General features: G+C 49.5%; 1 protein-coding gene across 1 annotated transcript in view; it reads right to left on the reverse strand.

Moving 5' to 3' along the window:
- Positions 1-2321: 2321 nt before the first annotated feature.
- ppil2 (peptidylprolyl isomerase (cyclophilin)-like 2) overlaps positions 2322-21990 on the reverse strand; it is a 46776-nt gene continuing 27107 nt past the window's right edge. The window contains exons 15-20 of the mRNA XM_064936545.1: positions 12215-12332; positions 11432-11488; positions 6704-6776; positions 5588-5650; positions 4460-4611; positions 2322-4209 (exon numbers count right to left, since the gene is read on the reverse strand). Coding sequence (XP_064792617.1) covers positions 4116-4209; positions 4460-4611; positions 5588-5650; positions 6704-6776; positions 11432-11488; positions 12215-12332 — 557 coding nt within the window. The 3' untranslated portion in view covers positions 2322-4115. The remainder of the gene's footprint in view (positions 4210-4459; positions 4612-5587; positions 5651-6703; positions 6777-11431; positions 11489-12214; positions 12333-21990) is intronic.

A 21990-nucleotide genomic window follows, 5' to 3' on the forward strand; every position in this document is an offset into this window, starting at 1 on the left:
GGGTGCCACAGGGTTCAATTCTCGGGCCGACTCTTTTCTCTGTATATATCAATGATGTTGCTCTTGCTGCAGGCGATTCCCTGATCCACCTCTACGCAGACGACACCATTCTATATACTTCCGGCCCGTCCTTGGACACTGTGCTATCTAACCTCCAAACAAGCTTCAATGCCATACAACACTCCTTCCGTGGCCTCCAACTGCTCTTAAACGCTAGTAAAACCAAATGTATGCTTTTCAACCGTTCGCTGCCTGCACCTGCACGCCTGACTAGTATCACCACCCTGGATGGTTCCAACCTTGAATATGTGGACATCTATAAGTACCTAGGTGTCTGGCTTGACTGTAAACTCTCCTTCCAGACTCATATCAAACATCTCCAATCGAAAGTCAAATCCAGATTCGGCTTTCTATTCCGCAACAAAGCCTCCTTCACTCATGCCGCCAAACTTACCCTAGTAAAACTGACTATCCTACCGATCCTCGACTTCGGCGACGTCATCTACAAAATAGCTTCCAACACTCTACTCAGCAAACTGGATGCAGTTTATCACAGTGCCATCCGTTTTGTCACTAAAGCACCTTATACCACCCACCACTGCGACTTGTATGCTCTAGTCGGATGGCCATCGCTCCATATTCGTCGCCAGACCCACTGGTTCCAGGTCATCTACAAGTCCATGCTAGATAAAGCGCCGCCTTATCTCAGTTCCCTGGTCACGATGGCAACACCCACCCGTAGCACGCGCTCCAGCAGGTGTATCTCACTGATCAACCCTCAAGCCAACACCTCATTTGGCCGCCTTTCGTTCCAGTTTTCTGCTGCCTGTGACTGGAACGAATTGCAGAAATCGCTGAAGTTGGAGACTTTTATCTCCCTCACCAACTTCAAACATCTGCTATCTGAGCAGCTAACCGATCGCTGCAGCTGTACATAGTCTAATCGGTAAATAGCCCACCCAATTATACCTACCTCATCTCCATACTGTTTTTATTTATTTACTTTTCTGCTCTTTTGCACATCAATATCTCTACCTGTACATGACCATCTGATCATTTATCACTCCAGTGTTAATCTGCAAAATTGTAATTATTTGCCTACCTCCTCATGCCTTTTGCACACAATGTATATAGACCATTTTTACTGTGTTATTGACTTGTTTATTGTTTACTCCATGTGTAACTCTGTGTTGTCTGTTCACACTGCTATGCTTTATCTTGGCCAGGTCGCAGTTGCAAATGAGAACTTGTTCACAACTAGCCTACCTGGTTAAATAAAGGTGAAATAAAATAAAAAATATTTTACATTGACTCTGTACCGTAACACCCTGTATATAGCCTCCACATTGACTCTGTACCGTAACACCCTGTATATAGCCTCCACATTGACTCTGTACCGTAATACCCTGTATATAGTCTCCACATTGACTCTGTACTGGTACCCCCTGTATATAGCCTCCACATTGACTCTGTACCATAATACCCTGTATATAGCCTCCACATTGACTCTGTAGCGTAATACCCTGTATATAGCCTCCACATTGACTCTGTACCGTAATACCCTGTATATAGCCTCGCTACTGTTATTTCACTGCTGCTGTTTAATTATTTGTTGCATTTTTTTATTTAACACGTATTTTTCTTAACTGTATTGTTGTTTAAGTAAACATTTCCCTGTAAAGGTTTGTTGTATTCGGCGCATGTGACAAATACAATTTGATTTAATACAAAATCCTCCATAAAAAAGAAAATGGTCAGTTTAAGCTGGAGGAGTTTTATACACGGGCTGCATCTCTATCCTCCCCAACCGCCTGTCGGCCTGCCGTATCCGTGGTGAAAGGTGTGCTCGACGACTGTCACGGGACTCGTCTGAAGTCCGTAACGCTGATGTGCCAACGTCTGTCTGTAGCGTTGAGCTACAAACTCACCATGGAAAGGAGAGACTCACGATGTGTGTCACAGGACTCGTCTGACGGTAACCCATAACAACAAATTGGACGGATGGAGGTAGTTTTGAGGCAACAAAAATAAGGGGTTAAATGAGCTTTGTTATGTCTCCGAGATATAAACCTTGGATCTTATGATTAGTTTGGTGTCTTTTTCTCCATGTATGAATGGGTTATTCAATGTGTTTCTCTGGGCTATTGTAGTAAAGAATAAAATCTATAGGTTTATTTTTCATACCTAAAAAGGGGCCCTGTCTAAAGTAGTGCACTATATAGGGGATAGATAGGGTGCCATTTGAAAAACAGCAGGGCTCGGCCTCACAAGAAACCGATGAAAGATATGAATTTGTGCAAATTGTGAAGCATTAATAAAAATACTGGAAAAACTTGAATTTATTAAAACACAAATAAAAACTAAAATAAATGCATAATTAGAAAGCCAACATTATTTGATGATGTCATACTAAGTGAAAGACAACATTCTATATAATTCACATGACTCAGAAAATGAAAATAAAATGTCCATGAGAGGCGAATGGCAGGGGGTGACTGGTAGTAGCAGGGGGTAATAGGGAATCAGGGGGTGACTGGTAGTAGCAGGGGGTAATATACCAGGGGGTGACTGGTAGTAGCAGGGGGTAATAGGGAATCAGGGGGTGACTGGTAGTAGCAGGGGGTAATAGGGAATCAGGGGGTAACTGGTAGTAGCAGTGGGGTAATATATCAGGGTATCAGGGGGTGACTGGTAGTAGCAGGGGGTAATAGGGTATCAGGGGGTAATAGGGTTAGGGGGTGACTGGTAGTAGCAGGGGGTAATAGGGTATCAGGGGCTGACTGGTCGTAGCAGGGGGTAATATATCAGGGTATCAGGGGGTGACTGGTAGTAGCAGGGGTTAATAGGGTATCAGGGGGTGACTGGTCGTAGCAGGGGGTAATAGGGTATCAGGGGCTGACTGGTAGTAGCAGGGGGTAATAGGGTATCAGGGGGTGACTGGTAGTAGCAGGGGGTAATAGGGTATCAGGGGGTAATAGGGTATCAGGGGGTGACTGGTCGTAGGAGGGGGTAATAGGGTATCAGGGGCTGACTGGTAGTAGCAGGGGGTAATATACCAGGGGGTGACTGGTCGTAGCAGGGGGTAATAGGGTATCAGGGGGTGACTGGTCGTAGCAGGGGGTAATAGGGTATCAGGGGGTGACTGGTCGTAGCAGGGGGTAATAGGGTATCAGGGGGTGACTGGTCGTAGCAGGGGGTAATAGGGTATCAGGGGGTGACTGGTCGTAGCAGGGGGTAATAGGGTATCAGGGGGTGACTGGTCGTAGCAGGGGGTAATAGGGTATCAGGGGGTGACTGGTAGTAGCAGGGGGTGACTGGTCGTAGCAGGGGGTAATAGGGTATCAGGGGGTGACTGGTCGTAGCAGGGGGTAATAGGGTATCAGGGGGTGACTGGTAGTAGCAGGGGGTAATAGGGTATCAGGGGCTGACTGGTAGTAGCAGGGGGTAATAGGGTATCAGGGGGTAATAGGGTATCAGGGGGTAATAGGGTATCAGGGGGTACATCCAGAATGGAAGCCTATTCCCTACATTTACCACTACTTTTGACCAAAGCCTGGTTACTTCATTTCCTATATATTTGACCATAACTACATAGTGTCCTATGGACCCTAGTCAAAAGTAGTCCACTATTTCTGGAACAGGGTGCCATAGGCTCTGGTCTAAAGTAGTCCACTATATAGGGAACAGGGTGCCATAGGCTCTGGTCTAAAGTAGTGCACTATATAGGGAACAGGGTGCCATAGGCTCTGGTCTAAAGTAGTGCACTATATAGGGAACAGGGTGCCATAGGCTCTGGTCTAAAGTAGTCCACTATATAGGGAACAGGGTGCCATAGGCTCTGGTCTAAAGTAGTGCACTATATAGGGAACAGGGTGCCATAGGCTCTGATCTAAAGTAGTGCACTATATAGGGAACAGGGTGCCATAGGCTCTGGTCTAAAGTAGTGCACTATATAGGGAATAGGGTGCCATAGGGCTCTGGTCTAAAGTAGTGGTGGGACACAGAAGGTGTCCACGGGGCTGCGTGTCCACGGGGCTGCGTGTCCACGGGGCTGCGTGTCCACGGGGCTGCGTGTCCACGGGGCTGCGTGTCCACGGGGCTGCGTGTCCACGGAGTTACCAGGAGCTGAAGTCTCCAAAGCCAGTCTTTCCTTTGGCCTTCTTGGCTCCACTGGTGGACGGTCCGCTGTCCTCCACTGCTGGACGCTTCCTACACACACACACAGGATGGGGTTAATGATGTGTGTGCGGGTGTGTGGTGTGGTGTGTGTGGTGTGGTGTGGTGTGGTGTGTGTGGTGTGTGGTGTGGTGTGTGTGGTGTGGTGTGTGTGGTGTGGTGTGTGTGGTGTGGTGTGTGTGGTGTGTGTGGTGTGTGGTGTGTGGTGTGTGGTGTGGTGTGTGTGGTGTGTGGTGTGTGGTGTGTGGTGTGTGGTGTGTGGTGTGGGCGCGTGTGGCCTTACGTGCTGGTAGTGGTCACAGGGTTGATGTATTTCCCTATGCCAGCCTTGAAGGTCTTGGGAGCCTGATCTGCTTTAGTCTTCCTCTGAGACAAACTGGTCTGAGCTCGATCCTCCTCCTGCTTCTCAAACTCCTTCTGACGCTCCGCTGCAATCTACACACACAAACATAAGACTGTAGTTTATTTTCCAATCTCAGTGCTCATCAGAAACTCAGGTCTCCTGATTGTATGTTTAGTTGAAACGCGTCAGGCAGCTGACAGGCAACAGTTGAAACGCGTCAGGCAGCTGACAGGCAACAGTTGAAACGCGTCAGGCAGCTGACAGGCAACAGTTGAAACGCGTCAGGCAGCTGACAGGCAACAGTTGAAACGCGTCAGGCAGCTGACAGGCAACAGTTGAAAGGCATCAGGCAGCTGACAGACAACAGTTGAAACGCGTCAGGCAGCTAATTGACAACAGTTGAAAGGCATCAGGCAGCTGACAGACAACAGTTGAAAGGCGTCAGGCAGCTGACAGACAACAGTTGAAACGCGTCAGGCAGCTGACAGACAACAGTTGAAACGCGTCAGGCAGCTGACAGACAACAGTTGAAACGCGTCAGGCAGCTGACAGACAACAGTTGAAACGCGTCAGGCAGCTGACAGACAACAGTTGAAACGCGTCAGGCAGCTAATTGACAACAGTTGAAACGCGTCAGGCAGCTAATTGACAACAGTTGAAACGCGTCAGGCAGCTGACAGACAACAGTTGAAACGCGTCAGGCAGCTGACAGACAACAGTTGAAACGCGTCAGGCAGCTAATTGACAACAGTTGAAACGCGTCAGGCAGCTGACAGGCAACAGTTGAAAGGCATCAGGCAGCTGACAGACAACAGTTGAAACGCGTCAGGCAGCTGACAGACAACAGTTGAAACGCGTCAGGCAGCTGACAGACAACAGTTGAAACGCGTCAGGCAGCTGACAGACAACAGTTGAAACGCGTCAGGCAGCTAATTGACAACAGTTGAAACGCGTCAGGCAGCTGACAGACAACAGTTGAAACGCGTCAGGCAGCTGACAGACAACAGTTGAAACGCGTCAGGCAGCTGACAGACAACATCTTACTGGATCATAAACACACAAACCAACCTGGGCATCTGCCTCTTGATAAGGGTCCACGAACACAGTGGCACTCAGCAGCTTGACCTCAGACTGGAGATAGAGAAGAGAGAGTATGGTTTAAGCCCTCGCTGCGTTAGTGGTCGCTGGTGTCTTCAGTCAATTCTCGATAAGTTACAACTGAATTCTGGGAGTCTGTTTCTACTTAAGTGAGTAACAGGTAACAGGTGTGAACAGGGGATCACAACAGCAGACAGGAGGAAGGAGATAAAACGAGGGATATTGATTGTACTTCTCTGCTCCATACAGTGTGTGTGTCAGTTTCCGTTAGCCGGTAATAGCTGGCTTTTAGCCGATAAAAAAGTTAAAAAAGATAGAAAAGACGATAAATAAAATTGTCGCTGGCCCATTGTCTGAGAGAAGAAGAAAAATAATGCTTTTTAGCATATCCATTGATGGAAATACATTTGACTTATCGTGCTTATCCTTATCAGTCTGTGAATTTGCATAATTTAGTGGAATGCGTTAAACTTGCATGTGTACAGTATACATGCTTTTGACAGTGTTCTCCCGTTAATTACACGATGGATCTCACATTTACGCATCGCCTACTGCGCATTGCTGCGCATATGTGAATAAATTGTTCAGCAACATTTTAAGCTAAACGTTCTGATCCGTTTCATTAGACACTTAACATTTAATTTTTACATTTTTTAAATTAGCCTAGGCCTGCTGGTTGTATGAATTAGGGATCTATCGTCTTACAACTGTCCCAGAGTCTGTTTTGGAATAGGCCATTTCTTCCTCAACAAGCTGACCAATAGAATGGGTTCACTTTTCTATTCTGGCAGACAGTAGATTGACATTGGCTAGTGATTTTTGCTGTTTGTTACTCGTCTTGTTGGCTGATGAAAAGTAAACTTAACATCCTCAAAAGTGGGTAAGAAGGGCCCCCCACATCACTGCTTCCTCGACGTGTTCTGTTAAGACTGTATGAATTACTATATTCTAATGTTATTTCATATCCACCCAATGCAAATGGGTCCTGGACATTTCTCAAAATGTCCAGTCAATTTAAAACGCTGCTGGTTAAATATACCACGCCACATTTTCCTAACGGAAACCCTGGTGTGTGTGTGTGTGTACCTTGGGTTTATCGGTTTTAGGATCAGCCTCTATGTTCTCCATGGCTGTCAGAGCCTCGAAGCCTCCCACCACCCTGGGAAGAAACAAGACAACATATCTTCAAAACTACACAAAGCTTCCCTTCTACGTGTCGGCCGGACAGAACCACAACGTTGGGTGAGCTTAAGGGGGAGGGGTGTGTCTCTGTTAGCAGCAGCTGGTGTGTGTGATCTCTAATATTAAGGAAGTCTTGAGGTTCTTCTCTCCTCCGTTAGAATACCTCATGATCAGCTGTAGACCATACCATTTACCAAGAGAGTTCATCTATATACCATCTGAGCTGTATAAAAGGCCCCATAAGCAAACAAGAAAACGCTCATTCAGAGGTGGCGCTCCTAGTGGCCGGGGACTTTAATGCAGGGAAACTTAAATCAGTTTCACCTCATTTCTACCAATATGGTCACGTGTGCAACCAGAAGGGGAAAAACTAGATTACCTTCACTCTACACACAGTGACACATACATACAGTGCCTTTGGAAAGTATTCAGACCCCTTGACTTTTTCCACTTTTTGAGGCTACAACCTTTTTCTAAAATTGATTTAAATTGTTATTTATTTGTCCTGATGGAAGGTGAACCTTCACCCCAGTCTGTGGTCCTGAACGCAATCAAGGATCTCTGTACTTTGATCCATTCATCTTTGCCTTGATCCTGACTAGTCTCCCAGTCCCTGCCACTGATAAACATCCCCACAGCATGATGCTGCCACCACCATGCTTCACCATAGGGATGGTGCCAGGTTTCCTCCAGACATGATGCTGCCCCCACCATGCTTCACTGTAGGGATGGTGCCAGGTTTCCTCCAGACGTGACACTTGGCATGTATGCCAAAGAGTTCAATCTTGGTTTCATCAGACCAGAGAATCTTGTTTCTCATAGTCAGAGTCCTTCGGGTGTATTTTGGCAAATTCCAAATTCCAGGCCCTTGTGCCTTTTACTGAGGAGTGGCTTCCATCTGCCCACTCTACCATAAAAGGCCTGATTAGTGGAGTGCTGCAGAGATGGTTGTTCTTCTGGAAGGTTCTCCCAACCTGTTTTCACTTTGTCATTATGGGGTATTGTGTGTCGATTGATGAGTAAAAAAAAATATTGAATCCATTGTAGAATAAGGCTGTAACGTAACAAAATGTGGAAACAGTCAAGGGGTCTGAAAACATTCAGAATACCCTGCACGTGGGAGTAGTGGCCTGAGGGGGAACACTGTGTTGCCAAAAGTGTTTTGAAATGTCATACTGAACTAAAATATAAAAGCAACCATTTCAAACAGTTTACTGAGTTACAGTTCATATAAGGAAATCAGTCCACTTAAATTCATATGGATTTGACATGACCGCGAAAACAGACATGACTCTGTTGGTCACAGATACCTTAAATAAAAGTAGGGGCGTGGATCAGAAAACCAGTCAGTATATGGTGTGACCACCATTTGCATCATGCAATGCGACACATCTCCTTCACATAGAGTTGATCAGGCTGTTGATTGTGGCCTGTGGAATGTTGTCCCACTCCACTTCATTGGCTGTGAGAAGTTGCTGGATATTGGCCCTAACTGGAACACGCTGTCGAACACGTTGATCCAGAGCATCCCAAACATGCTCAATGGGTGACGTATGGTAAGGGCAGGCCATGAAATGGAAGAACTGGGACATTTTCAGCTTCCAGGAATTGTGTCCAGATCCTTGTGACATGGGGCCGTGCATTATCATGCTGAAACATGAGGTGATGACAGTGGCTGAATGGCCTCAGGTTCTCATCACGGTATCTCTGTGCATTCAAATTGCCATCGATAAAAAGCATGTGTGTTGGTTGTCCGTAGCTTATGACTGCCCATAAGATAACCCCACCACCACCACGGGGCACTCTGTTCACAACATTAACATCAGCAAACCGCTCAGCCACATGACGCCATACACGTGGTCTGCGGTTGTGAGGCCGGTTGGACGTACTGCAAAATTCTCTAAAACAATGTTGAGGCGGCTTGTGAAATTAACATTAAATTCTCTGGCAACATCTCTAGTGGACATTCCTGCAGTCAGCATGACAATTGCACGCTGCCTAAAAACTTGAGACATCTGTGTTGTGTGACAAAACTGCACATTTTAGAGAGTGGCCTTTTAAATTGTCCCCACCACAAGGTGCACCTGTGTAATGATCATGCCGTTTAAGCAGCTTCTTCATATGCCACACCTGTCAGGTGGATTATCTTGGAAAAGGAGAAACGCTCACTGACAGGGATGTAAAATAAATTGTGCACAAAAGTTGAGAGAAATAAGCTTTTTTTGCGTATGGAACATGAGTGATGGTTTTATTTCAGCTCATGAAAAACATGGGACTGCGTATATATATTTGTTCAGTGTAATACTTGAACTGTATATAACGGTCTTAATGTTGCTGGACCCCAGGAAGAGTTGTTGCAGCTTATAGGCATCTTTAATAAATACAAAAGGCTCTATCATGATCCTAACACACAAAGAGGGCACAGCAATGCCCCCACCACCAGATATTTGACATGGGTCCTCAGATATCCTCAACAAGTTAAACAGCTGCACCATTGAGAGCATCTTGGCTGGCTGCATCACCGCCTGGTATGTTATGTTGCTATGGCAACTACACCGTTTGGTGGAGGAGGAGTAATGTTCTGGGGCCTCTAAGTTCCAGTGAAGGGAAATCTTAACGCTACAGCATACAATAACATTCTAGATGATTCTGTGCTTCCAATTTTGTGGCAACAGTTTGGGGAAGGCCCTTTCCTGTTTCAGCATGACAATGCCCCCGTGCACAAAGCGAGGTCCATACAGAAATGGTTTGTCGAGATCGGTGTGGAAGAACTTGACTGGCCTGCAGAGCCCTGACCTCAACCCCATCGAACACCTTTGGGATGAACTGGAACGCCGACTGCGAGCCAGGCCTAATTGCGCAACAGCAGTGCCCGGCCTCACTAATGCTCTTGTTCCAACATCTAGTGGAGATCCTTCCCAGAAGAGTGGAGGCTGTTATAGCAGCAATGTTCCAACATCTAGTGGAAAGCCTTCCCAGATGAGTGGAGGCTGTTATAGCAGCAATGTTCCAACATCTAGTGGAAAGCCTTCCCAGAAGAGTGGAGGCTGTTATAGCAGCAATGTTCCAACATCTAGTGGAAAGCCTTCCCAGAAGAGTGGAGGCTGTTAGAGCAGCAATGTTCCTACATCTAGTGGAAAGCCTTCCCAGAAGAGTGGAGGCTGTTATAGCAGCAATGTTCCTACATCTAGTGGAAAGCCTTCCCAGAAGAGTGAAGGCTGTTATAGCAGCAATGTTCCAACATCTAGTGGAAAGCCTTCCCAGATGAGTGGAGGCTGTTATAGCAGCAATGTTCCAAAATCTAGTGGAAAGCCTTCCCAGAAGAGTGGAGGCTGTTATAGCAGCAATGTTCCAACATCTAGTGGAAAGCCTTCCCAGAAGAGTGGAGGCTGTTAGAGCAGCAATGTTCCTACATCTAGTGGAAAGCCTTCCCAGAAGAGTGGAGGCTGTTATAGCAGCAATGTTCCTACATCTAGTGGAAAGCCTTCCCAGAAGAGTGGAGGCTGTTATAGCAGCAATGTTCCAACATCTAGTGGAAAGCCTTCCCAGAAGAGTGGAGGCTGTTATAGCAGCAATGTTCCAACATCTAGTGGAAAGCCTTCCCAGAAGAGTGGAGGCTGTTAGAGCAGCAATGTTCCAACATCTAGTGGAAAGCCTTCCCAGACGAGTGGAGGCTGTTATAGCAGCAATGTTCCAACATCTAGTGGAAAGCCTTCCCAGAAGAGTGGAGGCTGTTATAGCAGCAATGTTCCAACATCTATTGGAAAGCCTTCCCAGAAGAGTGGAGGCTGTTATAGCAGCAATGTTCCAACATCTAGTGGAAAGCCTTCCCAGATGAGTGGAGGCTGTTATAGCAGCAATGTTCCAACATCTAGTGGAAAGCCTTCCCAGAAGAGTGGAGGCTGTTATAGCAGCAATGTTCCTACATCTAGTGGAAAGCCTTCCCAGAAGAGTGGAGGCTGTTATAGCAGCAATGTTCCTACATCTAGTGGAAAGCCTTCCCAGAAGAGTGGAGGCTGTTATAGCAGCAATGTTCCTACATCTAGTGGAAAGCCTTCCCAGAAGAGTGGAGGCTGTTATAGCAGCAATGTACCAACATCTAGTGGAAAGCCTTCCCAGAAGAGAGAAGGCTGTAATAGCAGCAAAGGAGGGACCAACTCCATATTAATGCCCATTACAACCAAACCGGACTCTCTGGTCCGGGGTCAGAACCGGGCTCTCTGGTCCGGGGTCAGAACCGGGCTCTCTGGTCCGGGGTCAGAACCGGGCTCTCTGGTCCGGGGTCAGAACCGGGCTCTCTGGTCCGGGGTCAGAACCGGGCTCTCTGGTCCGGGGTCAGAACAGGGCTCTCTGGTCCGGGGTCAGAACCGGGCTCTCTGGTCCGGGGTCAGAACAGGGCTCTCTGGTCCGGGGTCAGAACCGGGCTCTCTGGTCCGGGGTCAGAACCGGGCTCTCTGGTCCGGGGTCAGAACCGGGCTCTCTGGTCCGGGGTCAGAACCGGGCTCTCTGGTCCGGGGTCAGAACCGGGCTCTCTGGTCCGGGGTCAGAACAGGGCTCTCTGGTCCGGGGTCAGAACAGGGCTCTCTGGTCCGGGGTCAGAGATATTTTAAATGACATCTGTGTGTCTCTTACCTTCCAAACACGGTATGTTTCCTGTCCAGGTAGGGACACGACCGGAAGGTGATGAAGCTGGGAAAGGAAACAACAACACATTCAAGTATGGTCAATGTCTCTGTCGTGACATCTCAGCAGCATGGCCTCTCCAATGTCATCAGGTCAATGTCTCTGTCGTGACATCTCAGCAGCATGGCCTCTCCAATGTCATCAGGTCAATGTCTCTGTCGTGACATCTCAGAGAGAGACAGGGGAGACCAACGGGAGGAAAGGGGGGAGGGGACACCAACGGGAGGAAAGGGGGGAGGGGACACCAACGGGAGGAAAGGGGGGAGGGGACACCAACGGGAGGAGACACCAACGGGAGGAAAGGGGGAGAGGACACCAACGGGAGGAAAGGGGGAGGGGACACCAACGGGAGGAAAGGGGGAGGAGACACCAACGGGAGGAAAGGGGGAGGGGACACCAACGGGAGGAAAGGGGGGAGGGGACACCAACGGGAGGAAAGGGGGGAGGGGACACCAACGGGAGGAAGTGGGGGGACACCAACGGGAGGAAAGGGGGGGACACCAACGGGAGGAAAGGGGGGGGGACACCAACGGGAGGAAAGGGGGGGGGAGAGAGTAACAGGAGCAAAAGACAGTATCACTTTATGCTGAAGTGTACACTCGTTCGCTAGTGGAGGTTTCCACCACATTTCTGATACCAGCCATTTCCCTTCAAATCAGTTAAGGGAAGTGAACAAGTGCACACTTTAGGAGGAAAGAGGGATAACTGGGACATAAGACAATGACAACTCACAACTGGGACTTGTTGGTGTTGGGTCCTGAGTTGGCCATGCTGAGAACCCCTCGTCCGGTGTGGGACAGGTTGGGACGAAACTCATCTTTGAAGGGCTTACCCCAGAATGACTCTCCTCCTGAAGAAGGGCAGAGAGCGAGGGGGGGCAGACAGAGAGAGAGAGCCAGCGAGGGGGCGGGGCAGACAGAGAGAGAGAGAGCCAGCGAGGGGGGCGGGGCAGAGAGAGAGCGAGCGAGGGGGCGGGGCAGAGAGAGAGCGAGCGAGGGGGGACAGAGAGAGAGCGAGCGAGGGGGAGACAGAGAGAGAGCGAGCGAGGGGGGAGACAGAGAGAGAGCGAGCGAGGGGGGAGACAGAGAGAGAGCGAGCGAGGGGGGGGAGACAGAGAGAGAGCGAGCGAGGGGGGAGACAGAGAGAGAGCGAGCGAGGGGGGGAGACAGAGAGAGAGCGAGCGAGGGGGGGGAGACAGAGAGAGAGCGAGCGAGGGGGGAGACAGAGAGAGCGAGCGAGGGGGGAGACAGAGAGAGCGAGCGAGGGGGAGACAGAGAGAGCGAGCGAGGGGGGACAGAGAGAGCGAGCGAGGGGGGAGACAGAGAGAGCGAGCGAGGGGGGAGACAGAGAGAGAGCGAGCGAGAGCGAAGGGGGAGACAGAGAGAGAGAGCGCGAGCGAGGGGGGAGACAGAGAGAGAGCGCGAGCGAGGGGGGAGACAGAGAGAGAGCGAGCGAGGGGGAGACAGAGAGAGAGCGAGCGAGGGGGGGAGACAGAGAGAGAGAGCGAGCGAGGGGGGAGACAGAGAGAGAGAGCGAGCGAGGGGGGGGAGACAGAGAGAGAGCGAGCGAGGGGGGACAGAGAGAGAGCGAGCGAGCGAAGGGGGAGACAGAGAGAGAGCGAGCGAGGGGGGAGACAGAGAGAGAGCGCGAGCGAGGGGGGAGACAGAGAGAGAGCGAGCGAGGGGGGGGGGACAGAGAGAGAGCGAGCGAGGGGGGAGACAGAGAGAGAGAGCGAGCGAGGGGGGAGACAGAGAGAGAGCGAGCGAGGGGAGACAGAGAGAGAGCGAGCGAGGGGGGAGACAGAGAGAGAGCGAGCGAGGGGGGGAGACAGAGAGAGAGCGAGCGAGGGGGGAGACAGAGAGAGAGCGAGCGAGGGGGGAGACAGAGAGAGAGCGAGAGAGAAGGGGGGGGGAGACAGAGAGAGAGCGAGCGGGGGGGGGGGGGAGACAGAGAGAGAGCGAGCGGGGGGGCAGACAGGGAGAGTATTATCCTGGGCGAGGGAGAAACCACTAATATTAGTGCATTACCCTGGGCGAGGGAGAAACCACTAATATTAGTGCATTACTCTGGGCGAGGGAGAAACCACTAATATTAGTGCATTACTCTGGGCGAGGGAGAAACCACTAATATTAGTGCATTACTCTGGGCGAGGGAGAACCACTAATATTAGTGCATTACTCTGGGCGAGGGAGAAACCACTAATATTAGTGCATTACTCTGGGCGAGGGAGAAACCACTAATATTAGTGCATTACTCTGGGCGAGGGAGAACCACTAATATTAGTGCATTACTCTGGGCGAGGGAGAAACCACTAATATTAGTGCATTACTCTGGGCGAGGGAGAAACCACTAATATTAGTGCATTACTCTGGGCGAGGGAGAAACCACTAATATTAGTGCATTGCCCCGGGCGAGGGAGAAACCACTAGTATTAGTGCATTGCCCCGGGCGAGGGAGAAACCACTAATATTAGTGCATTGCCCCGGGCGAGGGAGAAACCACTAATATTAGTGCATTACCCCGGGCGAGGGAGAAACCACTAATATTAGTGCATTACCCCGGGCGAGGGAGAAACCACTAATATTAGTGCATTACCCCGGGCGAGGGAGAAACCACTAATATTAGTGCATTACCCCGGGCGAGGGAGAAACCACTAATATTAGTGCATTACCCCGGGCCAGGGAGAAACCACTAATATTAGTGCATTACCCCGGGCCAGGGAGAAACCACTAATATTAGTGCATTACCCCGGGCCAGGGAGAAACCACTAATATTAGTGCATTACCCTGGGCCAGGGAGAAACCACTAATATTAGTGCATTACCCCGGGCCAGGGAGAAACCACTAATATTAGTGCATTACCCCGGGCCAGGGAGAAACCACTAATATTAGTGCATTACCCCGGGCCAGGGAGAAACCACTAATATTAGTGCATTACCCCGGGCCAGGGAGAAACCACTAATATTAGTGCATTACCCGGGCCAGGAGAAACCACTAATATTAGTGCATTACCCCGGGCCAGGGAGAAACCACTAATATTAGTGCATTACCCCGGGCCAGGGAGAAACCACTAATATTAGTGCATTACCCCGGGCGAGGGAGAAACCACTAATATTAGTGCATTACCCCGGGCGAGGGAGAAACCACTAATATTAGTGCATTACCCCGGGCGAGGGAGAAACCACTAATATTAGTGCATTACCCTGGGCGAGGGAGAAACCACTAATATTAGTGCATTACCCTGGGCGAGGAGAAACCACTAATATTAGTGCATTACCCTGGGCGAGGGAGAAACCACTAATATTAGTGCATTACTCTGGGCGAGGGAGAAACCACTAATATTAGTGCATTACTCTGGGCGAGGGAGAAACCACTAATATTAGTGCATTACTCTGGGCGAGGGAGAAACCACTAATATTAATGCATTACCCTGGGCGAGGGAGAAACCACTAATATTAGTGCATTACCCTGGGCGAGGGAGAAACCACTAATATTAGTGCATTACCCTGGGCGAGGGAGAAACCACTAATATTAGTGCATTACCCTGGGCGAGGGAGAAACCACTAATATTAGTGCATTACTCTGGGCGAGGGAGAAACCACTAATATTAGTGCATTACTCTGGGCGAGGAGAAACCACTAATATTAGTGCATTACTCTGGGCGAGGGAGAAACCACTAATATTAGTGCATTACCCTGGGCGGGAGAAACCACTAATATTAGTGCATTACCCTGGGCGAGGGAGAAACCACTAATATTAGTGCATTACCCTGGGCGAGGGAGAAACCACTAATATTAGTGCATTACTCTGGGCGAGGGAGAAACCACTAATATTAGTGCATTACCCTGGGCGAGGAGAAACCACTAATATTAGTGCATTACCCTGGGCGTGCATTACCCTGGCGAGGGAGAAACCACTAATATTAGTGCATTACCCTGGGCGAGGAGAAACCACTAATATTAGTGCATTACCCTGGGCGAGGGAGAAACCACTAATATTAGTGCATTACTCTGGGCGAGGGAGAAACCACTAATATTAGTGCATTACTCTGGGCGAGGGAGAAACCACTAATATTAGTGCATTACTCTGGGCGGGGAGAAACCACTAATATTAGTGCATTACCCTGGGCGAGGAGAAACCACTAATATTAGTGCATTACCCTGGGCGAGGGAGAAACCACTAATATTAGTGCATTACCCCGGGCGAGGAGAAACCACTAATATTAGTGCATTACCCCGGGCGAGGGAGAAACCACTAATATTAGTGCATTACCCCGGGCGAGGGAGAAACCACTAATATTAGTGCATTACCCCGGGCGAGGGAGAAACCACTAATATTAGTGCATTACCCCGGCGAGGAGAAACCACTAATATTAGTGCATTACCCCGGGCGAGGGAGAAACCACTAATATTAGTGCATTACCCCGGGCGAGGGAGAAACCACTAATATTAGTGCATTACCCCGGAGAAACCACTAATATTAGTGCATTGGGAGGGAGAAACCACTAATATTAGTGCATTGCCCCGGGCGAGGGAGAAACCACTAATATTAGTGCATTGCCCCGGGCGAGGAGAAAGCACTAATATTAGTGCATTATCCCGGGCCAGGGAGAAACCACTAATATTAGTGCATTATCCCGGGCCAGGGAGAAACCACTAATATTAGTGCATTATCCCGGGCGAGGGAGAAACCACTAATATTAGTGCATTGCCCCGGGCGAGGGAGAAAGCACTAATATTAGTGCATTACCCCGGGCCAGGGAGAAACCACTAATATTAGTGCATTACCCCGGGCCAGGGAGAAACCACTAATATTAGTGCATTACCCCGGGCGAGGGAGAAACCACTAATATTAGTGCATTACCCCGGGCGAGGGAGAAACCACTAATATTAGTGCATTACCCTGGGCGAGGGAGAAACCACTAATATTAGTGCATTACCCTGGGCGAGGGAGAAACCACTAATATTAGTGCATTACCCTGGGCGAGGGAGAAACCACTAATATTAGTGCATTACCCTGGGCGAGGGAGAAACCACTAATATTAGTGCATTACTCTGGGCGAGGAGAAACCACTAATATTAGTGCATTACTCTGGGCGAGGGGAGAAACCACTAATATTAGTGCATTACTCTGGGCGAGGAGAAACCACTAATATTAATGCATTACCCTGGGCGAGGGAGAAACCACTAATATTAGTGCATTACCCTGGGCGAGGGAGAAACCACTAATATTAGTGCATTACCCTGGGCGAGGGAGAAACCACTAATATTAGTGCATTACCCTGGGCGAGGGAGAAACCACTAATATTAGTGCATTACTCTGGGCGAGGGAGAAACCACTAATATTAGTGCATTACTCTGGGCGAGGGAGAAACCACTAATATTAGTGCATTACTCTGGGCGAGGGAGAAACCACTAATATTAGTGCATTACCCTGGGCGAGGGAGAAACCACTAATATTAGTGCATTACCCTGGGCGAGGGAGAAACCACTAATATTAGTGCATTACCCTGGGCGGGAGAAACCACTAATATTAGTGCATTACTCTGGGCGAGGGAGAAACCACTAATATTAGTGCATTACCCTGGGCGAGGGAGAAACCACTAATATTAGTGCATTACCCTGGGCGAGGGAGAAACCACTAATATTAGTGCATTACCCTGGGCGAGGAGAAACCACTAATATTAGTGCATTACCCTGGGCGAGGGAGAAACCACTAATATTAGTGCATTACTCTGGGCGAGGGAGAAACCACTAATATTAGTGCATTACTCTGGGCGAGGGAGAAACCACTAATATTAGTGCATTACTCTGGGCGAGGAGAAACCACTAATATTAGTGCATTACCCTGGGCGAGGAGAAACCACTAATATTAGTGCATTACCCTGGGCGAGGGAGAAACCACTAATATTAGTGCATTACCCCGGGCGAGGGAGAAACCACTAATATTAGTGCATTACCCCGGGCGAGGGAGAAACCACTAATATTAGTGCATTACCCCGGGCGAGGGAGAAACCACTAATATTAGTGCATTGCCCCGGGCGAGGAGAAACCACTAATATTAGTGCATTACCCCGGGCGAGGGAGAAACCACTAATATTAGTGCATTACCCCGGGCGAGGGAGAAACCACTAATATTAGTGCATTACCCCGGGCGAGGGAGAAACCACTAATATTAGTGCATTGCCCCGGGCGAGGGAGAAACCACTAATATTAGTGCATTGCCCCGGGCGAGGGAGAAACCACTAATATTAGTGCATTGCCCCGGGCGAGGGAGAAACCACTAATATTAGTGCATTGCCCCGGGCGAGGGAGAAAGCACTAATATTAGTGCATTATCCCGGGCCAGGGAGAAACCACTAATATTAGTGCATTATCCCGGGCCAGGGAGAAACCACTAATATTAGTGCATTATCCCGGGCGAGGGAGAAACCACTAATATTAGTGCATTGCCCCGGGCGAGGGAGAAAGCACTAATATTAGTGCATTATCCCGGGCCAGGGAGAAACCACTAATATTAGTGCATTATCCCGGGCCAGGGAGAAACCACTAATATTAGTGCATTATCCCGGGCCAGGGAGAAACCACTAATATTAGTGCATTATCCCGGGCCAGGGAGAAACCACTGATATTAGTGCATTATCCCGGGCCAGGGAGAAACCACTAATATTAGTGCATTATCCGGGCCAGGGAGAAACCACTAATATTAGTGCATTATCCCGGGCCAGGGAGAAACCACTAATATTAGTGCATTATCCCGGGCCAGGGAGAAACCACTAATATTAGTGCATTATCCCGGGCCAGGGAGAAACCACTAATATTAGTGCATTATCCCGGGCCAGGGAGAAACCACTAATATTAGTGCATTATCCCGGGCCAGGGAGAAACCACTAATATTAGTGCATTATCCCGGGCCAGGGAGAAACCACTAATATTAGTGCATTACCCCGGGCGAGGGAGAAACCACTAATATTAGTGCATTACTCTGGGCGAGGGAGAAACCACTAATATTAGTGCATTACTCTGGGCGAGGGAGAAACCACTAATATTAGTGCATTACTCTGGGCGAGGGAGAAACCACTAATATTAGTGCATTATCCTGGGCGAGGGAGAAACCACTAATATTAGTGCATTACTCTGGGCGAGGGAGAAACCACTAATATTAGTGCATTATCCTGGGCGAGGGAGAAACCACTAATATTAGTGCATTACTCTGGGCGAGGGAGAAACCACTAATATTAGTGCATTACTCTGGGCGAGGGAGAAACCACTAATATTAGTGCATTATCCTGGGCGAGGGAGAAACCACTAATATTAGTGCATTACCCTGGGCGAGGGAGAAACCACTAATATTAGTGCATTATCCTGGGCGAGGGAGAAACCACTAATATTAGTGCATTACTCTGGGCGAGGGAGAAACCACTAATATTAGTGCATTACTCTGGGCGAGGAGAAACCACTAATATTAGTGCATTATCCTGGGCGAGGAGAAACCACTAATATTAGTGCATTACCCTGGGCGAGGGAGAAACCACTAATATTAGTGCATTATCCTGGGCGAGGGAGAAACCACTAATATTAGTGCATTACTCTGGGCGAGGGAGGAACCACTAATAATAACATCCATTTAAAAGCATAAAATCATGTATACCTTGAAATGATATTTTGGCCATATTGCCCAGCCCAACAGGATCGGTGTCTTGTCTAAACCAGACCTTGTTAAACATTCATTTCAAAACAAGCTGGCTAGGATCTCGTCTTTTCACAACGACGACGGAGAATCTATTGAACGGAGGAGGCGTGTTCTACTGTCCTGTGTGTGCGCCGTGCTGGGATAATTTTACAGCTAGCTGGCCAATCAACTCCTGATTGTCTCCTCTCATCCATAAACACACCTGGTGACATTAGTGCATAATTTATAACCTGGCTGCCATTTCCCTCCGCACAGCTGGCTCTCTGCCAAACATACAGACATGATCACATCCACCCAGGGCTAACATCCGCAACCTGAAAAATGGCGGTCGATTTTGGCTGGTGAGATGTCCACTCTTCACCAGCCTAGTTGGCAGGTCAGATGTCCACTCTTCACCAGCCTAGTTGGCTGGTCAGATGTCCACTCTTCACCAGCCTAGTTGGCTGGTCAGATGTCCACTCTTCACCAGCCTAGTTGGCTGGTCAGATGTCCACTCTTCACCAGCCTAGTTGGCTGGTCAGATGTCCTCTCTTCACCAGCCTAGTTGGCTGGTGAGATGTCCACTCTTCACCAGCCTAGTTGGCTGGTGAGATGTCCACTCTTCACCAGCCTAGTTGGCTGGTGAGATGTCCACTCTTCACCAGCCTAGTTGGCAGGTCAGATGTCCACTCTTCACCAGACTAGTTGGCTGGTCAGATGTCCACTCTTCACCAGCCTAGTTGGCTGGTCAGATGTCCACTCTTCACCAGCCTAGTTGGCTGGTCAGATGTCCACTCTTCACCAGCCTAGTCAGATGTCCACTCTTCACCAGCCTAGTTGGCTGGTCAGATGTCCACTCTTCACCAGCCTAGTTGGCTGGTCAGATGTCCACTCTTCACCAGCCTAGTTGGCTGGTCAGATGTCCACTCTTCACCAGCCTAGTTGGCTGGTCAGATGTCCACTCTTCACCAGCCTAGTTGGCTGGTCAGATGTCCACTCTTCACCAGCCTAGTTGGCTGGTGAGATGTCCACTCTTCACCAGCCTAGTTGGCAGGTCAGATGTCCACTCTTCACCAGACTAGTTGGCTGGTCAGATGTCCACTCTTCACCAGCCTAGTTGGCTGGTCAGATGTCCACTCTTCACCAGCCTAGTTGGCTGGTCAGATGTCCACTCTTCACCAGCCTAGTTGGCTGGTCAGATGTCCACTCTTCACCAGCCTAGTTGGCTGGTGAGATGTCCACTCTTCACCAGCCTAGTTGGCAGGTCAGATGTCCACTCTTCACCAGACTAGTTGGCTGGTCAGATGTCCACTCTTCACCAGCCTAGTTGGCTGGTCAGATGTCCACTCTTCACCAGCCTAGTTGGCTGGTCAGATGTCCACTCTTCACCAGCCTAGTCAGATGTCCACTCTTCACCAGCCTAGTTGGCTGGTCAGATGTCCACTCTTCACCAGCCTAGTTGGCTGGTCAGATGTCCACTCTTCACCAGCCTAGTTGGCTGGTCAGATGTCCACTCTTCACCAGCCTAGTTGGCTGGTCAGATGTCCACTCTTCACCAGCCTAGTTGGCTGGTCAGATGTCCACTCTTCACCAGCCTAGTTGGCTGGTGAGATGTCCACTCTTCACCAGCCTAGTTGGCAGGTCAGATGTCCACTCTTCACCAGACTAGTTGGCTGGTCAGATGTCCACTCTTCACCAGCCTAGTTGGCTGGTCAGATGTCCACTCTTCACCAGCCTAGTTGGCTGGTCAGATGTCCACTCTTCACCAGCCTAGTTGGCTGGTCAGATGTCCACTCTTCACCAGCCTAGTTGGCTGGTCAGATGTCCACTCTTCACCAGCCTAGTTGGCAGGTCAGATGTCCACTCTTCACCAGCCTAGTTGGCAGGTCAGATGTCCACTCTTCACCAGCCTAGTTGGCTGGTCAGATGTCCACTCTTCACCAGCCTAGTTGGCGGGTCAGATGTCCACTCTTCACCAGCCTAGTTGGCGGGTCAGATGTCCACTCTTCACCAGCCTAGTTGGCTGGTCAGATGTCCACTCTTCACCAGCCTAGTTGGCGGGTCAGATGTCCACTCTTCACCAGCCTAGTTGGCGGGTCAGATGTCCACTCTTCACCAGCCTAGTTGGCTGGTCAGATGTCCACTCTTCACCAGCCTAGTTGGCGGGTCAGATGTCCACTCTTCACCAGCCTAGTTGGCGGGTCAGATGTCCACTCTTCACCAGCCTAGTTGGCTGGTCAGATGTCCACTCTTCACCAGCCTAGTTGGCGGGTCAGATGTCCACTCTTCACCAGCCTAGTTGGCTGGTCAGATGTCCACTCTTCACCAGCCTAGTTGGCGGGTCAGATGTCCACTCTTCACCAGCCTAGTTGGCGGGTCAGATGTCCACTCTTCACCAGCCTAGTTGGCTGGTCAGATGTCCACTCTTCACCAGCCTAGTTGGCTGGTCAGATGTCCACTCTTCACCAGCCTAGTTGGCGGGTCAGATGTCCACTCTTCACCAGCCTAGTTGGCTGGTCAGATGTCCACTCTTCACCAGCCTAGTTGGCTGGTCAGATGTCCACTCTTCACCAGCCTAGTTGGCGGGTCAGATGTCCACTCTTCACCAGCCTAGTTGGCGGGTGAGATGTCCACTCTTCACCAGCCTAGTTGGCTGGTCAGATGTCCACTCTTCACCAGCCTAGTTGGCTGGTCAGATGTCCACTCTTCACCAGCCTAGTTGGCGGGTGAGATGTCCACTCTTCACCAGCCTAGTTGGCGGGTGGTCAGTGAGACTTTGTCGTTGTGTTTCTTGAATATTTACATTGTTTTGTTCACAAGCTAGGTTGTTTTTCTCCT

This window comes from Oncorhynchus masou, chromosome 25 (assembly GCF_036934945.1).
Source record: "Oncorhynchus masou masou isolate Uvic2021 chromosome 25, UVic_Omas_1.1, whole genome shotgun sequence".
NCBI lineage: Eukaryota > Metazoa > Chordata > Actinopteri > Salmoniformes > Salmonidae > Oncorhynchus > Oncorhynchus masou.